This window comes from Balaenoptera physalus, assembly GCF_965194825.1.
Source record: "Balaenoptera physalus genome assembly, chromosome: 1".
NCBI lineage: Eukaryota > Metazoa > Chordata > Mammalia > Artiodactyla > Balaenopteridae > Balaenoptera > Balaenoptera physalus.
The window spans coordinates 131,784,612-131,806,559 of NC_138882.1; the positions used below are offsets into that span (position 1 = coordinate 131,784,612).

General features: G+C 37.0%; 1 protein-coding gene across 6 annotated transcripts in view; it reads right to left on the bottom strand.

The window, feature by feature from the left end:
- LOC309640595 (serine/threonine-protein kinase TNNI3K) overlaps positions 1-21,948 on the bottom strand; it is a 299,196-nt gene that overhangs the window by 189,156 nt on the left and 88,092 nt on the right. For all 6 annotated transcript variants that reach the window (XM_082419553.1, XM_082419557.1, XM_082419556.1 and 3 more), the window contains 5 exons: positions 20,782-20,880; positions 16,878-17,016; positions 10,271-10,415; positions 10,081-10,185; positions 6,634-6,728 (listed from right to left, as the gene is read on the bottom strand). In XM_082419553.1, the coding sequence (XP_082275679.1) occupies positions 6,634-6,728; positions 10,081-10,185; positions 10,271-10,415; positions 16,878-17,016; positions 20,782-20,880 (583 nt within the window). The remainder of the gene's footprint in view (positions 1-6,633; positions 6,729-10,080; positions 10,186-10,270; positions 10,416-16,877; positions 17,017-20,781; positions 20,881-21,948) is intronic.

Sequence of the window (21,948 nt, forward strand, 5' to 3'; positions counted from 1 at the left end):
TTTTTCTTATTTTTTATTATAAAAAATTAATAAATTTATTTTAAAAAATTAAAAAATGTTTTTTTCTTAATAAATTTTTTCTTAATAATTTTTTCTTACTTTTTATTATAATAGCTTTATTTTATTTTATTTTATCCCCTTTCTTTCTTTCTTTCTTTCTTTCTTTCTTTCTTTCTTTCTTTCTTTCTTTCTATTTTTTCTCCTTTTTATTCTGAGCCGTGTGGATGAAAGGCTCTTGGTGCTCCAGCTAGGCATCAGGGCTGTGCCTCTGAGGTGGGAGAGCCAACTTCAGGACACTGGTCCACAAGAGACCTCCCAGCTCCACGTAATACCAAAAAGTGAAAATCTCTCAGAGATCTCCATCTCAACATCAAGACCCAGCTTCACTCAACGACCAGCAAGCTACAGTGCTGGACATCCTATGCCAAACAACTAGCAAGACAGGAACACAGCCCCATCCATTATCAGAGAGGCTGCCTAAAATCATAATAGGGCCACAGACACCCCAAAACACACCACCAGACGTGGACGTGCCCACCAAAAAGACAAGATCCAGCCTCATCCACCAGAACACAGGCACTAGTCCCCTCCACCAGGAAGCCTACACAACCCACCGAACCAACCTTAGCCACTGGGGACAGATACCAAAAACAACGGGAACTACAAACCTGCAGCCTGTGAAAAGGAGACCCCAAACACAGTAAGATAAGCAAAATGAGAAGACAGAAAAACACACAGCAGATGAAGGAGCAGGGTCAAAACACACCAGACCTAACAAATGAAGAGGAAATAGGCAGTCTACCTGAAAAAGAATTCATAATAATGATAGTAAGGATGATCCAAAATCTTGGAAATAGAATAGACAAAATGCAAGAAACATTTAACAAGGATGTAGAAGAACTAAAGAGGAACCAAGCAATGCTGAAAAACACAATAAATGAAATTAAAAATACTCCAGATGGGATCAATAGCAGAATAACTGAGGCAGAAGAAAGGATAAGTGACCTGGAAGATAAAATGGTGGAAATAACTACTGCAGAGCAGGATAAAGAAAAAAGAATGAAAAGAACTGAGGACAGTCTCAGAGACCTCTGGGACAACATTAAATGCACCAACATTCGAATTATAGGGGTCCCAGAAGAGGAAGAGTAAAAGAAAGGGACTGAGAAAATATTTGAAGAGATTATAGTTGAAAACTTCCCTAATATGGGAAAGGAAATAGTTAATCAAGTCCTGAAAGCACAGAGAGTCCCATACAGGATAAATCCAAGGAGAAACATGCCAAGACACATATTAATCAAACTGTCAAAAATTAAATATAAAGAAAACATATTAAAAGCAGCAAGGGAAAAACAAAAAACAACACACAAAGGAATCCCCATAAGGGTAACAGCTGATCTTTCAGCAGAAACTCTGCAAGCCAGAAGGGAGTGGCAGGATATACTTAAAGTGATGAAGGAGAAAAACCTACAACCAAGGTTACTCTACCCAGCAAGGATCTCATTCAGATTTGATGGAGAAATTAATACCTTTACAGACAAGCAAAAGCTGAGAGAGTTCAGCACCACCAAACCAGCTTTACAACAAATACTAAAGGAACTTCTCTAGGCAAGAAACACAAGAGAAGGAAAACACCTACAATAACAAACCCAAAGTATTTAAGAAAATGGGAATAGGAACATACATATCGATAATTACCTTAAATGTAAATGGATTAAATGCTCCCACCAAAAGACACAGACTGGCTGAATGGATACAGAAACAATACCCATATACATGCTGTCTACAAGAGACCCACTTCAGACCTAGAGACACATACAGACTGAAAGTGAGGGGATGGAAAAAGACATTCTATGCAAATGGAAATCAAAAGAAAGCTGGAGTAGCAATTCTCATATCAGACAAAATACACCTTAAAATAAAGACTGTTACAAGAGACAAAGAAGGACACTATATAATGATCAAGGGATCGATCCAAGAGGAAGGTATAACAATTGTAAATATTTATGCACTCAACATAGGAGCACCTCAATACATAAGGCAAATACTAACAGCCATAAAAGGGGAAATTGACAGCAACACAATCATAGTAGGGGACTTTAACACCCCACTTTCACCAATAGATAGATCATCCAAAATGAAAATAAATAAGGAAACGCAAGCTTTAAATGATACATTAAACAAGATGGACTTAATTGATATTTATAGGACATTCCACCCAAAAACAACAGAATACACATTTTTCTCAAGTGCTCATGGAACATTCTCCAGGATAGACCATACCTTGGGTCACAAATCAAGCCTTGGTACATTTAACAAAAGTGAAATCGTATCAAGTATCTTTTCCGACCACAACGCTATGAGACTAGATATCAATTACAGGAAAAGATCTGTAAAAAGTACAAACACATGGAGGCTACACAATACACTACTTAATAACGAAGTGATCACTGAAGAAATCAAAGGGGAAATCAAAAAATACCTAGAAACAAATGACAATGGAGACACGACGACCCAAAACCTATGGGATGCAGCAAAAGCAGTTCTAAGAGGGAAGTTTATAGCAATACAAGCCTACCTCAAGAAACAGGAAACATCTCGAATAAACAACCTAACCATGCACCTAAAGCAATTAGAGAAAGAAGAACAAAAAAACCCAATGTTAGCAGAAGGAAAGAAATCATAAAGATCAGATCAGAAATAAATGAAAAACAAATGAAGGAAACAATAGCAAAAATCAATGAAACTAAAAGCTGGTTCTTAGAGAAGATAAACAAAATTGATAAACCATTAGCCAGACTCATCAAGAGAAAAAGGGAGAAGACTCAAATCAATAGAATTAGAAATGAAAAAGGAGAAGTAACCACTGACACTGCAGAAATACAAAAGATCATGAGAGATTACTACAAGCAACTCTATGCCAATAAAATGGACAACCTGGAAGAAATGGACAGATTCTTAGAAATGCACAAACTGCCGAGACTGAACCAGGAAGAAATAGAAAATATGAACAGACCAATCACAAGCACTGAAATTGAAACTGTGATTAAAAACCTTCCAACAAACAAAAGCCCAGGACCAGATGGCTTCACAGGTGAATTCTATCAAACATTTAGAGAAGAGCTAACACCTATCCTTCTCAAACTCTTCCAAAATATTGCAGAGGGAAGAACCCTCCCAAACTCATTCTACGAGGCCACCATCACCCTGATACCAAAACCAGACAAAGATGTCACAAAGAAAGAAAACTACAGGCCAATATCACTGATGAACATAGATGCAAAAATCCTCAACAAAATACTAGCAAACAAATGGACTTGAGGATATGGGGAGGGGGAGGGGTAAGATGTGACAGGGTGAGACAGTGGCATAGACATATATACACTACCAAATGTAAAATAGATAGCTAGTGGGAAGCAGCTGCATAGCACAGGGAGATCAGCTCGGTGCTTTGTGACCACCTAGAGGGGTGGGATGGGAAGGGTGGGAGGGAGGGAGATGTAAGAGGGAAGAGATATGGGAACATATGTATATGTATAACTGATTCACTTGGTTATAAAGCAGAAACTAAAACACCATTGTAAAGCAATTATACTTCAATAAAGATGTTTAAAAAAAAAATACTAGCAAACAGAATCCAACAGCACATTAAAAGGATCATACACCATGACCAAGTGGGGTTTATTCCAGGAACGCAAGGAGTCTTCAATATACGCAAATCAATCAACGTGATACACCATATTAACAAATTGAAGGAGAAAAACCATATGATCATCTCAATAGATGCAGAGAAAGCTTTCGACAAAATTCAACACCCATTTATGATAAAAGCCCTGCAGAAAGTAGGCATAGAGGGAACTTTCCTCAACATAATAAAGGCCATGTATGACAAACCCACAGCCAACATTGTCCTCAATGGTGAAAAACTGAAACCATTTCCACTAAGATCAGGAACAAGACAAGGTTGCCCACTCTCACCACTACTATTCAACATAGTTTTGGAAGTGTTAGCCACAGCAATCAGAGAAGAAAAAGAAATAAAAGAAATCCAAATCGGAAAAGAAGAAGTAAAGCTGTCACTGTTTGCAGATGACATGATACTATACACAGAGAATCCTAAAGATGCTACCAGAAAACTACTAGAGCTAATCAATGAATTTGGTAAAGTAGCAGGATACAAAATTAATGCACAGAAATCTCTTGCATTCCTATACACTAATGACGAAAAATCTGAAAGTGAAATTAAGAAAACACTCCCGTTTACCATTGCAACAAAAAGAATAAAATATCTAGGAATAAACCTACCTAAGGAGACAAAAGACCTGTATGCAGAAAATTATAAGACACTGATGAAAGAAATTAAAGATGATACAAATAGATGGAGAGATATACCATGTTCTTGGATTGGAAGAATCAACATTGTGAAAATGACTCTACTACCCAAAGCAATCTACAGATTCAATGCAATCCCTATCAAACTACCACTGGCATTTTTCACAGAACTAGAACAAAAAATTTCACAATTTGTATGGAAACACAAAAGGCCTTGAATAGCCAAAGCAATCTTAAAAACGAAAAATGGAGCTGGAGGAATCAGGCTCCCTGACTTCAGACTATATTACAAAGCTACAGTAATCAAGACAGTTTGGTACTGGCACAAAAACAGAAACATAGATCAATGGAAGAGGATAGAAAGCCCAGAGATAAACTCACGCACATATGGTCACCTTATCTTTGATAAAGGAGGCAAGCATATACAGTGGAGAAAAGACAGCCTCTTCAATAAGTGGTGCTGGGAAAACTGGACAGCTACATGTAAAAGTATGAAATTAGAACACTCCCTGACACCATACACAAAAATAAACTCAAAATGGATTAAAGACCTAAGTGTAAGGCCAGACACTATCAAACTCTTAGAGGAAAAAATAGGCAGAATACTCTATGACATAAATCACAGCAAGATCCTTTTTAACCCAGTTCCTAGAGAAATGGAAATAAAAGCACAAATAAACAAATGGGACCTAATGAAACTTAAAAGCTTTTGCACAGCAAAGGAAACCATAAACAAGACCAAAAGACAACCATCAGAATGGGAGAAAATATTTGCAAATGAAGCAACTGAAAAAGGATTAATTTCCAAGATTTACAAGCAGCTCATGCAGCTCAATGACAAAAAAACAAACAACCCAATCCAAAAATGGGCAGAAGACCTAAATAGACATTTCTCCAAAGAAGATATACAGATTGCCAACAGACACATGAAAGAATGCTCAACATCATTAATCATTAGAGAAATGCAAATCAAAACTACAATGAGGTATCATCTCACACCGGTCAGAATGGCCATCATCAAAAAATCTAGAAAGAATAAATGCTGGAGGGGGTGTGGAGAAAAGGGAACACTCTTGCACTGTTGGTGGGAATGTAAATTGATACAGCCACTATGGAGAACAGTATGGAGGTTCCTTAAAAAACTAAAAATAGAACTACCATATGACCCCACAATCCCACTACTGGGCATATACCCTGAGAAAACCATAATTCAAACAGAGTCATGTACCAAAATGTTCATTGCAGCTCTATTTACAATAGCCAGGACATGGAAGCAACCTAAGTGTCCATCATCGGATGAATGGATAAAGAAGATGTGGCACATATATACAATGGAATATTACTCAGCCATAAAAAGAAATGAGATGGAGGTATTTGTAGTGAGGTGGATGGAATTAGAGTCTGTCATACAGAGTGAAGTAAGTCAGAAAGAGAAAAACAAATACAGTATGCTAACACATATATATGGAATCTAAGGAAAAAAAAAAAAAAGGTCATGAAGAACCTAGTGGCAAGACAGGAATAAAGACACAGACCTACTAGAGAATGGACTTGAGTATAGGGGGAGGGGGAGGGGTAAGATGTGACAGGGTGAGACAGTGGCATAGACATATATACACTACCAAATGTAAAATAGATAGCTAGTGGGAAGCAGCTGCATAGCACAGGGAGATCAGCTCGGTGCTTTGTGACCACCTAGAGGGGTGGGATAGGGAGGGTGGGAGGGAGGGAGACACAAGAGGGAAGAGATATGGGAACATATGTATACGTATAACTGATTCGCTTTGTTATAAAGCAGAAACTAACACACCATTGTAAAGCAATTATACTCCAATAAAGATGTTAAAAAAAAACAACAAAACATGACATAGTTTAGGAAAAGGAGTACCTAGTTGATCTACATAGACTACCTTTTGCTTAGCACAATTTCTAGTATTTCTATATCCACTGTAATTACCAGAATAATTGTTAGCAACTTTGTATAAATCAAAGAACAAAGACCCCAAACAAGGGTTTTTTTTCAGCAGCAAGCCAAGGGTAAGGCAGTGTGATCAGTCTGTTCCTGGTGCAGATCATAATGGGTGCATTGACTGTAGATACTTTAGCACAATAATGAAACTGACCAAAAGTCAGTCTTCTTTTTATTATCACCATGCACCATCAAATCAAATGATGTCATTGATAAAATATTCCCCCTTATTGGGGTTGACCAGTCCCACGCCTCCCCACACCCTGAGCCCACCACTTTTCTTGAGCATTCACATGCATCAGAAACTGGTGATGTTCTCACCACAGTCTTACCTGTGTGCCCATCCCTTCCTTGGTGGTTGATGCTTATGACATTCTGATCAAGAAGAAATTTAACCAGGTCAATGCTCTTGCCATAGGTACAAGCACTGCAAAAATATAACACAGGGAAAATAGAAGGCTGAATGTATGCACTTCAAATTAATATGTTGAAGCCCTAACTCCCATAACCTTATAATGTGACTATAATTTAAAGAGGTATAATTTACAGAGGTAATTAAATGGAAATGGAATAATTAGGATGGGCCCTCACCAAATATGACTGGTGTCCTTATAAGAAGGGAAGATAAGTATACAGATGACATGAACAGAGGGACAACCATGTAAAGACACAAAAAGAAGGTGGCCATCTGCAATACAAAGAGAAAGGCTTCAGAAGAAACCGAACCTGACACCTTGATCTTGGACTTCCAGACTCTAGAACTGTAAGAAAATAAATTTCTGGTGTTCAAGCCACCCAGTCTGTAGTATTTAGTTATGGTAGCCCTAGAAAATTAAAACAGCCCTGATTCACCCAGGCTATTCTAGATGCTGATGTTTATATAAGTGCCAAAAAGACAGATGAGAGAAGGAGGGAAAGAGAGAGGAGAAGGAGGTGATAAGAAAAAAAAAGCACATAAAGCAATAAAATCCTAAGATTCTCAAATATGGGCCTTCAAGAAAGGAGCTGTATAAAATTTCTAGCATTTTCTTATTAAATATTAAATATTTCCGATGATATTAATTCTTTTCTAGGCATTCTGCAGGGCAACTGAATGGAATGGGGGAACGCAGGAAGGTTCTGAGAGATTTAGGTGACAAGTTAGACTTGTGATTGCACCTGAAGTGGGAAGAGGGGCAGTCTTGTGAGATCTGACGCTAATTCCAGGTAGGCTGTGCCAAACTGAAATGAATTTTAGGACACCCACTCGGTGTCTGTAGAGAACTGGAGAATTGTTTGGTGTAGAAAAATCTCACACAAAACTGGTATCATGTGTTTCAGAAGTGAGGTATTGAGTGTTGAGGTAGAGTACAGAAAAAGTGTTTTTTCCTTCCAGATTTGTTCTAGAAGTGGTAGTTCACTGGGTCTTACTCTTACCTCTCCCTGGGATGACTTTGCCTAAATCCTTTTTCTCTCATGGGATATTATTATTTTCTTTAAATAAATGCCATTATTTATCTAGTTGAACTATTGCTTCCTCTATGAAGTCTTCTCATGAACCAAAGGCTGAGTTCATTGCTATCTCCTCTGCTTCCTTGTAATTTCAGTTTTATGGCACTTATCATATTGTATTATGGTAATGAATACACCTCTGTGTGTTTTGATACCTTACAATAGAGTTCCCTTAAGGAGGGAAGGGACTGTGTCATGTTAATGTTCCTACCAGCAACAACAGAAGGCAGGTCCTTAACAAGCCTTTCTTGAATAATTAAGTGAATAAAAAACAACCATCTCAGTGTAATAGATCATATCACCATTAGTTATTTGTATTATAAATAGGACCATTAACACTATACTTTTAATGTTCCATTGTCTGAATTACCTCATTGTTTCTGTTCAAAGCAACTATTTATAGGAAATGATGAATTCTGAACATATATATATATACATGTGTGTGTGTGTGTGTGTGTGTACGTGTGTGTACAAATGTGTATACATACAGACATATGAAAACAGTAACAGGAATGTACTTAGTGCTGACTATGTGTAAAGCACTGTGATTTGTACATAGAAAAATTCATAACTGTAGTCAGTCCCTTATGTAAAAGGAGAATTTCTTTTATAAATATGTACTTAAAATGAATAGGATAAAAATATTAATATGTTACTCCTAGTAGCCACAGGTTTGCACAAAATAAAACAATTGGATACATACTTTTAACTCACTTCACTAATCTTGTCATATAGACAATCTTCTGAAGGTGACAATAACCCTCTGATTATAGTCGGTTTCAATTTATGTGCACAAAGTAGCAAAATGATTTGAAAACTAGCCTGTGGTGTCAGCCTCCACAAGAATGACCTAATGGGTAGAGGACACTAGTAACCCGTACATATCAGTTCTGCCAACTGTCCCCTTCAGGGACAAATTCCACTGGTACACTCTGAAGGCATGATCTGAAGAGTTCTTGCATCTGTTCTGTTACAGAGTGTATAGAAAACAGACAAAATATTTTGGTACTAGAACATGAAGATATATAAAAACACAGGATTTGGAATTAGTCAGGCATTTAATACATGTTTTTCTAGACATAAGAATCTTTGGCAAGTTACTTAGTTTTCTTGAGCCTCAATTTTCTCATTGGTAAAAAAGGGATAGTAAATCCAACTTCATAAAATGGTTATGAGGATTAAATGAGATAATGGATGCAAATCACCCAGCACATATTCACTGTTCCATAAATGGTAGTTTTCTTCACCTCCCTTTTGGCTGACCTCTTTGGGTGATAAGAAAAATCTGGAAATCCAAGTGAAATTTGACGAGTTGATGCCTGATGCAGAAGTGTAAGCTTAGTTTTAGTTCAGTATTAAAAAAAAGTGTCTCATTTCTCTTATTCACTAGTACAGGACAAACACTACGTAAATAACATACTAGTCTCAAATACATGTTTTAGAGGTTGCTAACTAGCCAAGAGATCTGTAATATGTAGGTAAATAATCTTATATTCAAGGTTTACTCAATTCAAATGACTATGTTTTTATTTTTATAAGCAAAACAGTAACCTGTAAAAAAATGAGGGTTTTAAATTTTATAAAACATCTGCCTTCCTTCTGGACATTTTAGGGAGTTATGCGCTTGAGTTCTTAGCAAACTTTTCCCTCCCTCTCTCTCTTTCTTTCTTTTTTTCTTTGTCACAACTTTTCCAAACCCAGCTGCTCCTTCAGGGTGCTTTTCCAGAGCACGTTGCAAAGGACTCTAATTGATTCCTAGCAAGGAGCTAATGCCTTCTTAGGTACCTCAGTGGCCACCCTGACTAAGCTCTTACAGGCTGACAGATGGACGTCTTAGATAGGTAGATACATTTGCACATAAGGTTTAAGTGGTAAGGAAAAAAATGTCACATTTGATGCTGATGAATTCTGGTAATGAGATTCTTGTCGGAGGAGGATTATGGGCACTGCTCCTTTTGGCAGCTTTCTACAGAGTGAAGTGGAATAGGAGCAATATGCTTACAGATGTTGATATGCCTGTTGCCTTGGCAACATCATTCCCTGTCTTTGTGGCTGCTGCCAGGAAGGCAGCATCTGGCTCTGGCCCCATCTGTTGTACTGACTGCAGCATCTGCATCTACCTTTTCTTCTGTGCATCTAGCTTGGGCTCCTTGTCCTCTGCCCACCCTCTGGTCTTGCTCTCTGATTGCAACATCTGCCACTATTCATTCTTGCTTTATGTACATGACTTCCGGTGTTGTAGGGTGTTAGCTAAGTTTAGAGGTTATTGCACTTAAATATTCTTTTACCTGTGAAAAGCCGTTTCACTGAAGATGTTTTCTTTAGTCAGACTTTCTATTCCTGATATTTGGATGATTTCCTTGGCAACTTCAAATTTGCCATTGTAGCATGCCCTAGAGTTAAGAAAATATTTTGAGAATAGTAAGAAGGTACACGTAGTATACCTGGAGTACCTATGGAAGTATACATAATACTCACAGGTGCAAAGGGGTGTCTCCATAGATATTAACAACATGTGGCTGAACTTCTAAATTGCTCTGGAGCAGGTACTTCACTATATCGTGGTGTCCAAAGCGAGAACAGAAATGGAGTGGAACATGATCTTCATTATCCTGAGCATTCACTGTCATCAAAAGAAAGGGAACGATACGTTATCTGGAATCCTCTATTTCTCAACCTGCTCATGTGTAGTATCAGGGACTTTTCTAAGTGCCTAAGAGACTCCTGGAAATTGCCAATTAATGACAATAATAAAGGAAATTAAGTGCCACTTAATTTTCCAATTTAAAAAGTTATAATTCTATCCTATAGCCTATTTCCACATTAAACAGGCTTTCTTCTAGCTCCCATAAATCTATGGAATGCATCTAATCAAATCTACCTTGCATACCATATGACCCAGCAATCCCACTACTGGGCATATACCCTGAGAAAGCCATAATTCAAAAAGAACCATGGACCACAATGTTCACTGCAGCTCTATTTACAATAGCCAGGACATGGAAGCAACCTAAGTGTCCATCAACAGATGAATGGATAAAGAAGATGTGGCACATATATACAATGGAATATTACTCAGCCATAAAAAGAAACGAAATTGAGTTATCTGTAGTGAGGTGGATGGACCTAGAATCTGTCATACAGAGTGAAGTAAGTCAGAAAGAGAAAAACAAATACTGTATGCTAACACATATATCTGAAGAAACTAGGGGCAGGACAGGAATAAAGATGCAGATGTAGAGAATGGACTTGAGGACACAGGGAGGGGAAGGGTAAGCTGGGATGAAGTGAGAGAGTGGCATGGACATATATACACTACCAAATGTAAAATAGATAGCTAGTGGGAAGTAGCCGCATAGCACAGGGAGATCAGCTCGGTGCTTTGGGACCACCTAGAGGTGTGGGATAGGGAGGGTGGGATAGGGAGGGTGGGAGGGAGACGCAAGAGGGAGGAGATATGGGGATATATGTATATGTATAGCTGATTCACTTTATTATAAAGCAGAAACTAACACACCAGTGTAAAGCAATTATACTCCAATAAAGATGTTAAAAAAAAATCTACCTTGCACAATGGAAGAGTTCAGGAAACTAATAAGTATCTAAAAGGTACTCATAGCCTTATTTCCACAAGTATCTCCTTTCAGATTGATTCCCCTTTCACCCCCATGGAAGATGTTAAAAATTTCAGACTCTGGACAAAGCACCATTTCCCAAAATTTTGGCTCAATATGTTAGCGTGGGGCCTAGTACTCTGTATGTTCGCAGTACTGTGTAGGAGGTTCTGATGTCCCCTTAACTGAGAAATGTCATACTGCGGTATACAAAGCATGGTATAATGAAAAGGCAGCAAGTTTTAGAGTGAGGGAGACCTCATTAATTGTATTACCTAAGATAGTTATTTAATATTAACTTTTAAATTGATTACTCAGTAGTGGGCATTTGACCTTCTCTTTGTCCAATCCAGCCTTATAAACTCTTCTGACATTTGGGAAATTCCCTATACTGAAAGTACTGACTAGAGGCCAAGATCATCTTTTATCATAGAAGCTGAAAATATGCTTTCCAAGCCTCCTTTGCAGTTAAGGGCACAGAATTAGTAGAGGGTGACCATATGTCCTGGTTTAGGCTTGTTATCCTAGCATAATTTTTAATAGTGACCCTTTCACTCTCAACCACGCCCTGGTTGGACACTTATCTACAGGCTCTTCCAATCAACATGTTATTTCAGACTTTGACATCAGAGCTGATGACACACAAAAGAAGAGTCTATTCTATCTTGGCAAAGTAGCAGTGGTAGAATAGCTCCATCTAATTTCTAGTGGTACTGTTGCCCAGCCACAGACTGGGTGCCCCGCACTGTTGGTGCCAGAAACACAAGTGTTGGTGTGTGTGCCTAGCTGGGGTGGCAGTGTGCCTTCAAAGGATTAGTTTTGGGGTGTGATTCTGGACACCATTTCTCACCGTGAGAATTCCAAACCTGGCTTTCTACTCTGTCCTGGGGAAGATTCTGTGTGCTAATTGATATCCTTTAATATTTCCCCTCATGCTTAAATTAGCAAGCATTAGTTTCCAACACTTGCAAATAAGAACACCTGACTGACACATAGTCATTCCTCAAAAAGTATTAAATAATCAATATGCACCAATCACTGTGCTAGGTGTTGGAGATATTGATTTCTAATAAGTAACAGTGGATATAATAACACTATTGGTGCAGCAGGGATGCTGAAAGGATTAAAGGAGATCATTTCTAGAAAGTGTCTAGCATGATGCTTATCACAAATTAGATACTTAATAAAAATCTTCACTCTCGCTTTTTACAAATTTCCCTCTTAGAATTTTGCTAAGTGCTAAGGCCAATAAGCTATAAATGCATAGAGTCTATACCCTCAAATAATTTACAGTCTAGTTGAATAGTCAATAATTACAGGCCTGAAGTAATAACAAATCAACACCAAACTGCTAAATTCTAGATCTGCTTTAGCACAATTTTTAAAACCAAAAATAACCAGATCGACTGCTCTACAACCATTTGTTTTATTATTTTACTACTTTGTCCATCTGTACAGGGTGCTTTATTCAAAATAGAAAATAATAGTCCTTAACAAATCCCATTCATTCTCATTCTTATATATATCTATAAAAGAAATTATCCATAGAACCAAAAGAATTGATAGAATTACTTTTTTAATGATGAAGGATTGGAAGGAAAAAAAAGGCAAGATAAGAGTTAATTAAAAAAAGTTCAAATATAATCATCATTTAACATTTAATGAACACTGGTTTAGGCCTTATAGCTGCTATATTTGTAGACAATAATTCTTATTTTATCAACCTGCAAGATCTTAAGCCAAAGGGAAATCTTTAACAAAGTTCCTGAACTCCTCCTCCCAAGACTGTTATTGAAAAATAAATCTTTGAATCTTTTCTATTAATGAGTGGCTCAGAAGGACACACTTCCTCTAGAAGAATTTTCCTGGTTGTTTTGATTATCTTCCTTTTTAAGATACTTTTCCTTTGTTCACATTCTGTTGGAAGCCAGGGAAAGTCAATACCATGAGTCAAAGCTTGAGGACAGCAGGGAGTCCAGGGCACCAGGAGGTCACATGTGAGTTCTTGAGGGCGAGAGGGGACATTGTAAAGCAGAATGAAGCACAATATTCCATTAATTCATAATTTTCCTTTAGCCATACCTGGCCCCACCCAACATTATTCTTCTCTAGTTGAATCAATAAACTTCAAAGCAGACTCTTTACTTGGTGAATTACCTGCAATGGCCTAGACATTATTCCCATCAAAGAAGATATAAATACCAACCAAAGGGACAAGCCAGGAGAAATCTGCATCAGACGCAGAGTTTATATATATATATGCCTGTATTTCTGCTTCAGTCCTTCTGAACCCTTAATTTTGTCTTGGACCAATTTGCAAAAACAAAAAGTACATATATTATTATTCTTACCTGAGGAAAACTGAATGTATGAATGATATTCTGTTTGCTCTAACATCTTATTTAGAGATTTAAGTAAAGGAAAATTTCAAGCAAAGGAATACATGTAAATCATTATTAGGAAAATATTTGGTCACTAGTCCTCTACTTCGAAGAGAGTATATGTTCAGTAATGTCTTTTGAAAGAAAGATTGATGAATGGGTAGGTAGCTGGATGCTACTTCTTGCTTATTTCTGCTCATTGATCTTAAAGATAAAATAAACATTTCCATATTAACCCAGCAATGTTAGGACATCCCACCAGCTCTCTAAAGCAACTCCCAAGTGTGTCTTAAAGAAATTTTCAGTAACAAATCTGTATGATAGTTCTGACAAGACACATTTTTAAAAATAAATTACTTCTCCTTATTGACCATGCCCTAGAAATTTTTGTGACTTTCCCTAGTATCCAGTTCTCCAGTTAAGAGAACTATAGCATTCAACATTCAGATGACAAAAAATTAATAGTTTCTGAATTTAACATTTTCCATTTTTAACTTTATTAAAATGATAAATTGTGAGAATTGTGTCTCTATTTTCCTCCTACAGAGTGCAGCAATATTTTGACCTTTTCAATCTCATTCGATAAGCATTGCAGTTCTCCTTTTTAATTGCCCTACGAGGTACAAGGAAGAAGACTAGAGACTTAAAACATATGTGACTGAATAGGTCAACCTCACAAACATGCGGAACGTGCTTTCGGAAATACATTTTGGCTAATTTGCAACTTGAATTTATTTTCATTTGTGACATTCTGTTACCACGGAAACATGCTGTAAATACCAGATTTCAAATTGCACTCCTTTTGGGGTCATTCATTTATTATTCCCCTTAGGTCCATTAACCACAGGCAAAGTCCAGATCTAAAATAAATCATCTGGAGGCTTAGATACATTTTGGAATAAGTAAACCAGCTGATAATAAATCTTGTGCAGTGTCCACCAGCACAAAAGATTTTCTGATTTATTCTTTGCAATTGGTTGAAGTGCAAAAGGGACTTAAATATCAAGTGTATATTAGAAGGAAGTAAAAATACTTAAAAATCTGAGTCACGTCACTTGATTTTTTTAAATGATTGAGTAGGAGGCATGTAGTGCTTGTGTGAGTCAGAAAGAAAATGTTAAAAATTATATCATATGACGCTGGTATGTACCGGGAATACGGGTGCAGTACACATTTCAATGCCTTTTGTAGAAGAGTCCTTTGATCCTGCAGACATGCTGATCATAAATGACACTCATTTTGACACCACTGAGCTTTGGAGTTGTGCAGAGGAATAAAAGGCTGAGGTTGGCCTTGATAATAAAGGAAAAATGTGAGCGGTTCCTGACCCCTTGGAAGAGTGAGGCAGTTTCAAAAACAATTATGTGTTCGGTGATTCACATTGGTGTACGTCTGCCTATCCTAAACCAACAGAATCAAAGAGACTGCTTAAACAAGGTCCAGACAACAGCATTCCTTGCATCCTGACAACACAAGTTGTTTATGATAATGCTACAGAAAATATTCCTGAGTTATTACACACTGGCTCAGAAAATGATACAAACTACGTTGTTACCAAATAAAATGGCCCTGTTTCCAACATGGAAATAAAATTGCCCTAGCTTCTTGCTACAGTTGTCTCTGGCCTTTGTGTTTTCCTTAGAGTAATGAAAACATTGATTAGCTTTATTAACTGAATATCAATCTCAATTTTGGACCAAGGAAACGGCAGTTCTATAGATCTGACAACCTTGTGCTTTCGGAAATGTGCATCATTTCTGCTGCAAAGGCCAGCAGTTCTTACAGCTGGGCTTTTAATTAGGTCTCTTGGGGGTCAGTGGAAGAATGCTGGATATGCCTGAGAGAATTTAACGACAAGATGTAACTATGAGTGAATTTGTGTCAAAAAATTAAGTTTTTGAGGAACAGGAAAAAAAGAGAAAGAAAGCTTTTTCTCAATACTTTCAATTTTCCAAAATTCATTTTGTAATCAAAAAACTAAAAAGTTGCAGGAAATTCTATTCTACTAAATGCATCTAAAATCTTTCTGTGCATTCTAAAGGTTTTTTTCCCCAACCTGATCACATTCTAACTCTATTTCCATTAAAAATAACAGTAGTATCAAATACTGGGGAGGATGTGGGGAGCGACTGGAACTCTCATATATAGCTGTGGGAGTGAAAAATACTGCAAACACTTTGGAGAGTTGTCTGAAATTTCCTAAAAAGTTAACCATGTGCATGCCCTTTGATGCAGTAATTCTCTCTCTCTCTAAATACACACACACACACACACACACACACACACACACACACACACAGAACGAAGAGAGATTAACACAGATATTCACAAGAAGAATTGAATGTTTCTGGCAGCTATATTCACAGAAGTCAAACACTAGAAACATTTAACCTTCCATTACAAGGAGCATGGATAAACAGTTAAATTGTGGGAAATTCATAGAATTTTCGGTAATAAAAAAGAGCAAATTATGATTCATGCAACAACATGGATAAAAGTCAAAATCATCTTGTTGATCAAAAGAAAGCAGTCACAAAATTATATCAACTTCAAGAACAGAAAAAAAGCTAACCTATAGCAATAGAAGCCAGAATATTGATTACCTTTGGTGGTGAAAGCTATTTACTAAGAAGTGGGCAAAAAGGAACTTTCCAGGTGAAATATTTTCAACTTTCCAGATGAAAATATGTCTATATCTTGATCTGGGTGGCTTTTACATGGATGTATCCACAAGCAAATATTCACTTAAGTCAATATTCAGTTAAGATTTGAGAATTTTGCTATATGTAAAATTTACCTCAATTAAAAAAAGAGTAGTGAATAACAAAAAGTAGGAAAAATTTAGGAAAACCCCTTACTTTTACTGCAGCACCTAATACATTAAGAGTTGAGCTAAAATATGTAAAGAAGGATTAACATATAGGTTTAATTAATATATTAAAAATAATAAATTATGACTTGTGGAACAAATTAGTACATGAGTACAAGATTAATCAACTTAGATTATTCTCTAATAAATAAGTAAAGTAGAAGTAAAAAGCATACATAAAGTAAAAGATAACAAATTTCTTCTTCTAAACATAATCTTACCATCTGCTTTGTTGCCTTCTTCCACCAAGAGTTTCGCAATATTAAAGAATCCTTTTGCAGATGCTAGGTGGAGGGGCCTATCTCCGACTTCACCGCTTACATTTACATCAGCACCAAATTTCAAAAGGAGGCGGGTTACCTAAAGGATTCATGCATTTGAAATTAGTATCAAATGCCAAACAGTAATGCAATGCCTTCAGCAATATGGAAGGAGACATATCATTTAGGTTTTCTCTTGGATAATTTTTGCCTGAAAATAACAGAAAATCCTAACTCAACTGGCTTAAACAATAAGGAATTTATTATTATATCACCTAGCAAGAAATCTAAAACTGGAGCAATTTCAGGGTTGGGTCTTCATTGTATCAATACATAAATAATCTTCTCTCAAGTCACCCATAATCTTCTCTGAGCAATCTTTTCTAAAGTCTCCTTCTGGCCAGAGCCAGCAGTGCTTACTTGATTCTTGATTTTCATAGAGGTTCTATGCATAGGTGACCAATGGTAATCTTGCTACTGGGGTTCTGGGTCCTTTTTTGATTTGTGAGTAAACAGGAGGTAGCCACACTAGCCCCCAGCATCTTCCCAAATTAGCTGAGATTCACATCCAAGAGGACAGAGAGAGATGAAGTAATAAACAACTCAAGAGTTTCCAGGGGTTGTTCCAGGTAATTTATGGGATTTCTTCAAATTATTTATATATCCACTTAGGAACCTTCCAGATAATTTCTCTAAAATTGACATTACCTCTCCTGTGAATTTTAGGACTCATCACAGTGATCCCAAGAGATAAGTTAGGATGCACCCGTGCCATTAAAATAACAGTTATGGGAGAACTCATCAAAAGTCTTGACCATTGTGGCATCAGCATAAAAGTGAATTCAAGCTCTAAAACTATTTTGTGGCAGCAAATAAATATATCTTGAGCAGAAGCCTCTCAAGTATATGGTATATATTCGATAGAAATTCTAGGCGAAAAATTAGCTGGGTGGGATGTGGGAAAACTTCCTATTGCGTGCAGTAGGTAAAGAACAAAGGTTCTGAAATTGGGCTTCTGCTTATTAGGTATGTCACCTTGAATAAATTATTTGGCCTTTTGAAAATTCAGTTTCTTCATTACTAAAATGGGAATGCCTCATAGAGTTGTTGTGAGAATTAAATAAGTTATTACACATAAAGTACTTAGAAAAGTGCCTGGTACTCAATAAATGATAGCAGAAGTGGTAGCACCAATGTGGAACACGTGTATTTTATCCATTTCTTGGCTAATGGGCAGACCAATACTTAATTCAAGAGAAATCTGAACAGTAGACATTTAGTCTCAAGAACCTTGCACTCCTAAGCAGATATTTCCACTTACACAGGCTCCATAAATTCTGATTATGTGACTTTATAATGGACAGATTTAAACTACCTTTGAAATCGATTGTCTATTAAGCACTATTATTATATACCTAGGAAATATTGCTGTTGGTAAAAAACATCTACTCTTCCACTTAAAATAAGTAAATAAGCAAATGGCAAGGAACATGGCACATTAGGCACATTTATATATGGAAAGTGCCATTCTCCTGTCAGCATATTTTAGTAAATGACAATAGCTTCCATAAATTACTTATGTGCTGTCTTTGCACATAGAAAGTGAGTCCCTTATCATAAAAGGGCCATCCACATTTTAGCATAATTTTATAATACTGTGACTAAATATTCAGGGAAAGTAAACAAATTTAGCTCTCCACACAACATGCATAGAAGCTCTTTATGTTTCTGCTGGGTCATGAGGTTAATCGCCAAAAAGGATGACTCTACAAATAACAGGCACTGTGTATATCCTGTCTGTGCCTGAAGTCAGAAAAGTATGAAGTTTTTTCATCACCTGAGTTTTGGACCCAGTACTTTCAGAGGCATTTTCAGTGCCCAGCTCTCCAGGGCACCCCAGTGTACTCTGAGCAGCATATCAATGAAATGAGCAATCTTCCCTAGCTAGAGGTCACGCTTCGCAGGTCTGAGAGTGTCCAGGCACATGCCAGCCCGCGAAGAAATAAAGGCACAATGACTAGAACAGCACAGAGACACAAGTAAGTTTGACTTTCAACTTGGGATCCTCAGGCAGTGCAATGGCATGACCTGTACAAAGGTAAAAAGGTATAATTCTGCTGCATAACTGAGACCAGATCTAGAGAGATAAAATGAGGAAGAGTAAAAACAGAATGTCAAAAGAACAGTTAAGGTTTGATTATCTAATTACATTTGTATTTCTCTTTTATGTGGTTCTATTGAGTTCCTTGAGTATAGCTAAAAGACAGTGTTTGAAAAGAGCATATAAAGTTTTTCTTTCAGTATGTTAAGGTTGAAAATCAACGGACTGTGGAATTACAGCACCAGGCCTTGAATTCTAGCTCCACTACTTCACTAAATGGCCTGGACTTTATGATTTCTCTCACTGATAGAAGAGGGATAAGAAGAGGCTCTTCGGTACAACAGAATGAAGATGGGCTTTGGGATCAGACAGACCTGAATACATACTCCAGCTCTTCTACTTATTAGCTGCATGACTCTGGCATGCTACCTGACCTGAGAAAGCTCCATGTGTATCATTGATTAGAAGGGGTAAATAACAGCTGATTTTAGGGTTGGGGCAAAATTAGAAAAAAATCCACATAAAGGTCTTAACACAGTGCCTGCCCCATAGTATGAGTTTGCTCACATGGTAACTCTTATTAAGTTCATAAGGTTGTCATGAAGGTCAAATGAAATTATTTGTTTAATGACGCTACATTGTAAACTTTAAAGCATTCTATACATATTATTACTTAATTACAGGTTATCAAAATTTATAAATGTTTCTGATACATAACTATATATTTAAAGCACATTTAGTGATTGTTTTTTAGTTTATCTAGGTTATTCCATATATTAGTTTCCCATTGCCACTGTAGCAAATTACCACAAAATTATTGGATTAAAAAAACACATTTTTATTCTCTTAGAGTTCTGGAGGTCAGAAGGCCAAAATCAAGGTGTTGGCCGGTTGCATTCTTTCTGGAGGCTTTCATTTCCTTACTTTTCAGCTTCTACAGGCTGCCTGCATTCCTTAGCTTGTGGCCCCTTCTTGTATCACCTTAATGTACTGCTTCCATTGTCACATCTCCTACTACTCTCTCTGATTTTCTGCTCTCTATTATATGGACCCTTGTGATTACATCAGGTCTACCCAGATAATCCAGGATAGTCTCCCCATTTCAAGATCCTTAACTTGGTCACATCTGCAAAGTCCCTTTTAAGGTAACATTCACAGGTTCCACAAATTACAACGTGGACATGTGAACATATTTTGGTAGACATTTTTTAGCCTACCACATGCCAGGTCACTAGAAAAGAGGAGACTCCATTTCTGAAAGTTATCTTTTTTCAGAGAACTTTTGGAATGGGCTTTATGATTTGTTTTATTGTCAGTGTTAGTATCATCACAGTGACATTTGTTGAGCATTTGCCAAACACTTTAAATTAATATTTCATCATAACAGCAACCCTATGAGGTAGGTACTATTAATATTTTTTTCATTTTATAGACAAGAAACTGAGGATCAGGGATATTATACAACCTACACATGGTCATAAAGCTAGTAATTTTTCAAATTCAGGCCGATTTCTATAGCCACATACTTACCCATATACTCTACTGCCTCCCTCGTGTACTAAAGTAGTCAGTAAAAATGTATAACTTGGTAGCTGCTATATTTCTATGGATCTACAAAAGCTCTTCAAGGGGGGAACTGGTGAGAAGATGGCAAAAATAATTCAAAGGGTATCTTAAATATCCTTTCTTTGAACCTAGTACAGTTCAAGAAAAGTCTGGAACACTTAAGTGATGCCCCAGGCTTTGGAAATGCCACTGACTTACCTGTTCGTGCCCATAGTATGCTGCAATGTGCAATGGAGTGAAAAAAACTGCATCTTGAACGTTGATGTTAGCTCCATGTTGCAGTAGCACATCAGCAGCCTGGACAAGAAAGAGAGCTGGGTTAGGAGATTCATTGGTGGCATCTTCCCATCAAAATTCATTTTACAATTATATGTACAACTCTTCTTTGGGGGTCACCATCCTAAAACACAATTTTCTTCCATTTCCCTTCTCTGCAATCTCCAATGGCTTGCTTTGGCCTAGAAAATAAAAACCAAGCCCCTCACTATCACATTCAAGGTCCTCTCAATCTGATGGTATCCTTTTAAATGTTATTTCCCATTACTCCCTTTCATAAACCCAATTGTACAATCAAACTGCACTCAATTTCCTACTTCTCAGAGTCTTTGTTCACATTATTTCCTCAGTCAAAAGTTCTCTTCTGTCCAATCTACAGAGGTTTAAACACAAGCTAAATGCCATCTCCTCCAAGATTTCTTTACTTTCCCTCCCTTTGTTGCTAACTGACTTGCTAAAATTAAGTCTTCCTTCCTTTTAAATCTTATTTAACTTTTTTTCACGTCATTTAGAACATTTACAAATTTATATACATGCCTTATCCTTATTAAAGAGAAAATTCTTTAAGGACAAAGTATATATCAAATTCATCTTTATAATCCTACACTAGCATGTTGCCATGCAAATAGTAACCATTCAATAAGAATTTGTTGAATGAATGAATGAATAAACGAATGAAAGTGAAAAAAACTAGCAGGAGCTATTGGCCAATGAAAGGCACAGATTGCCAACAAATCTGCTCACCCTTTAGATTTCTTCTACTAAAGGCTGATCTCTAAGACTCTTTTCTCTAGAAAACTGATTGAAATCATTTCCTCCAGATGTGTTCATTTTCATTGCGAATTTTCCTAATGCACTCTCTATTCTTCAGTTGGTAAAATAATACTCATTTGGTGACATTTTCAAAAGTCTGTTAGACTTAGAAGAGAGAACATGAAGATGGGATCCAAGAGCTCAAGGAACATATGCTCCCACACCTCTTCTGTTCCTAGAAACAAATTGCCTCCTAAGTCAAGTTTCCTTGCCTGTTTGAATCAGAGCCCTTCAGAAGTGGTAAGGAGTCATGGACATTACATAACAAACCAGTAT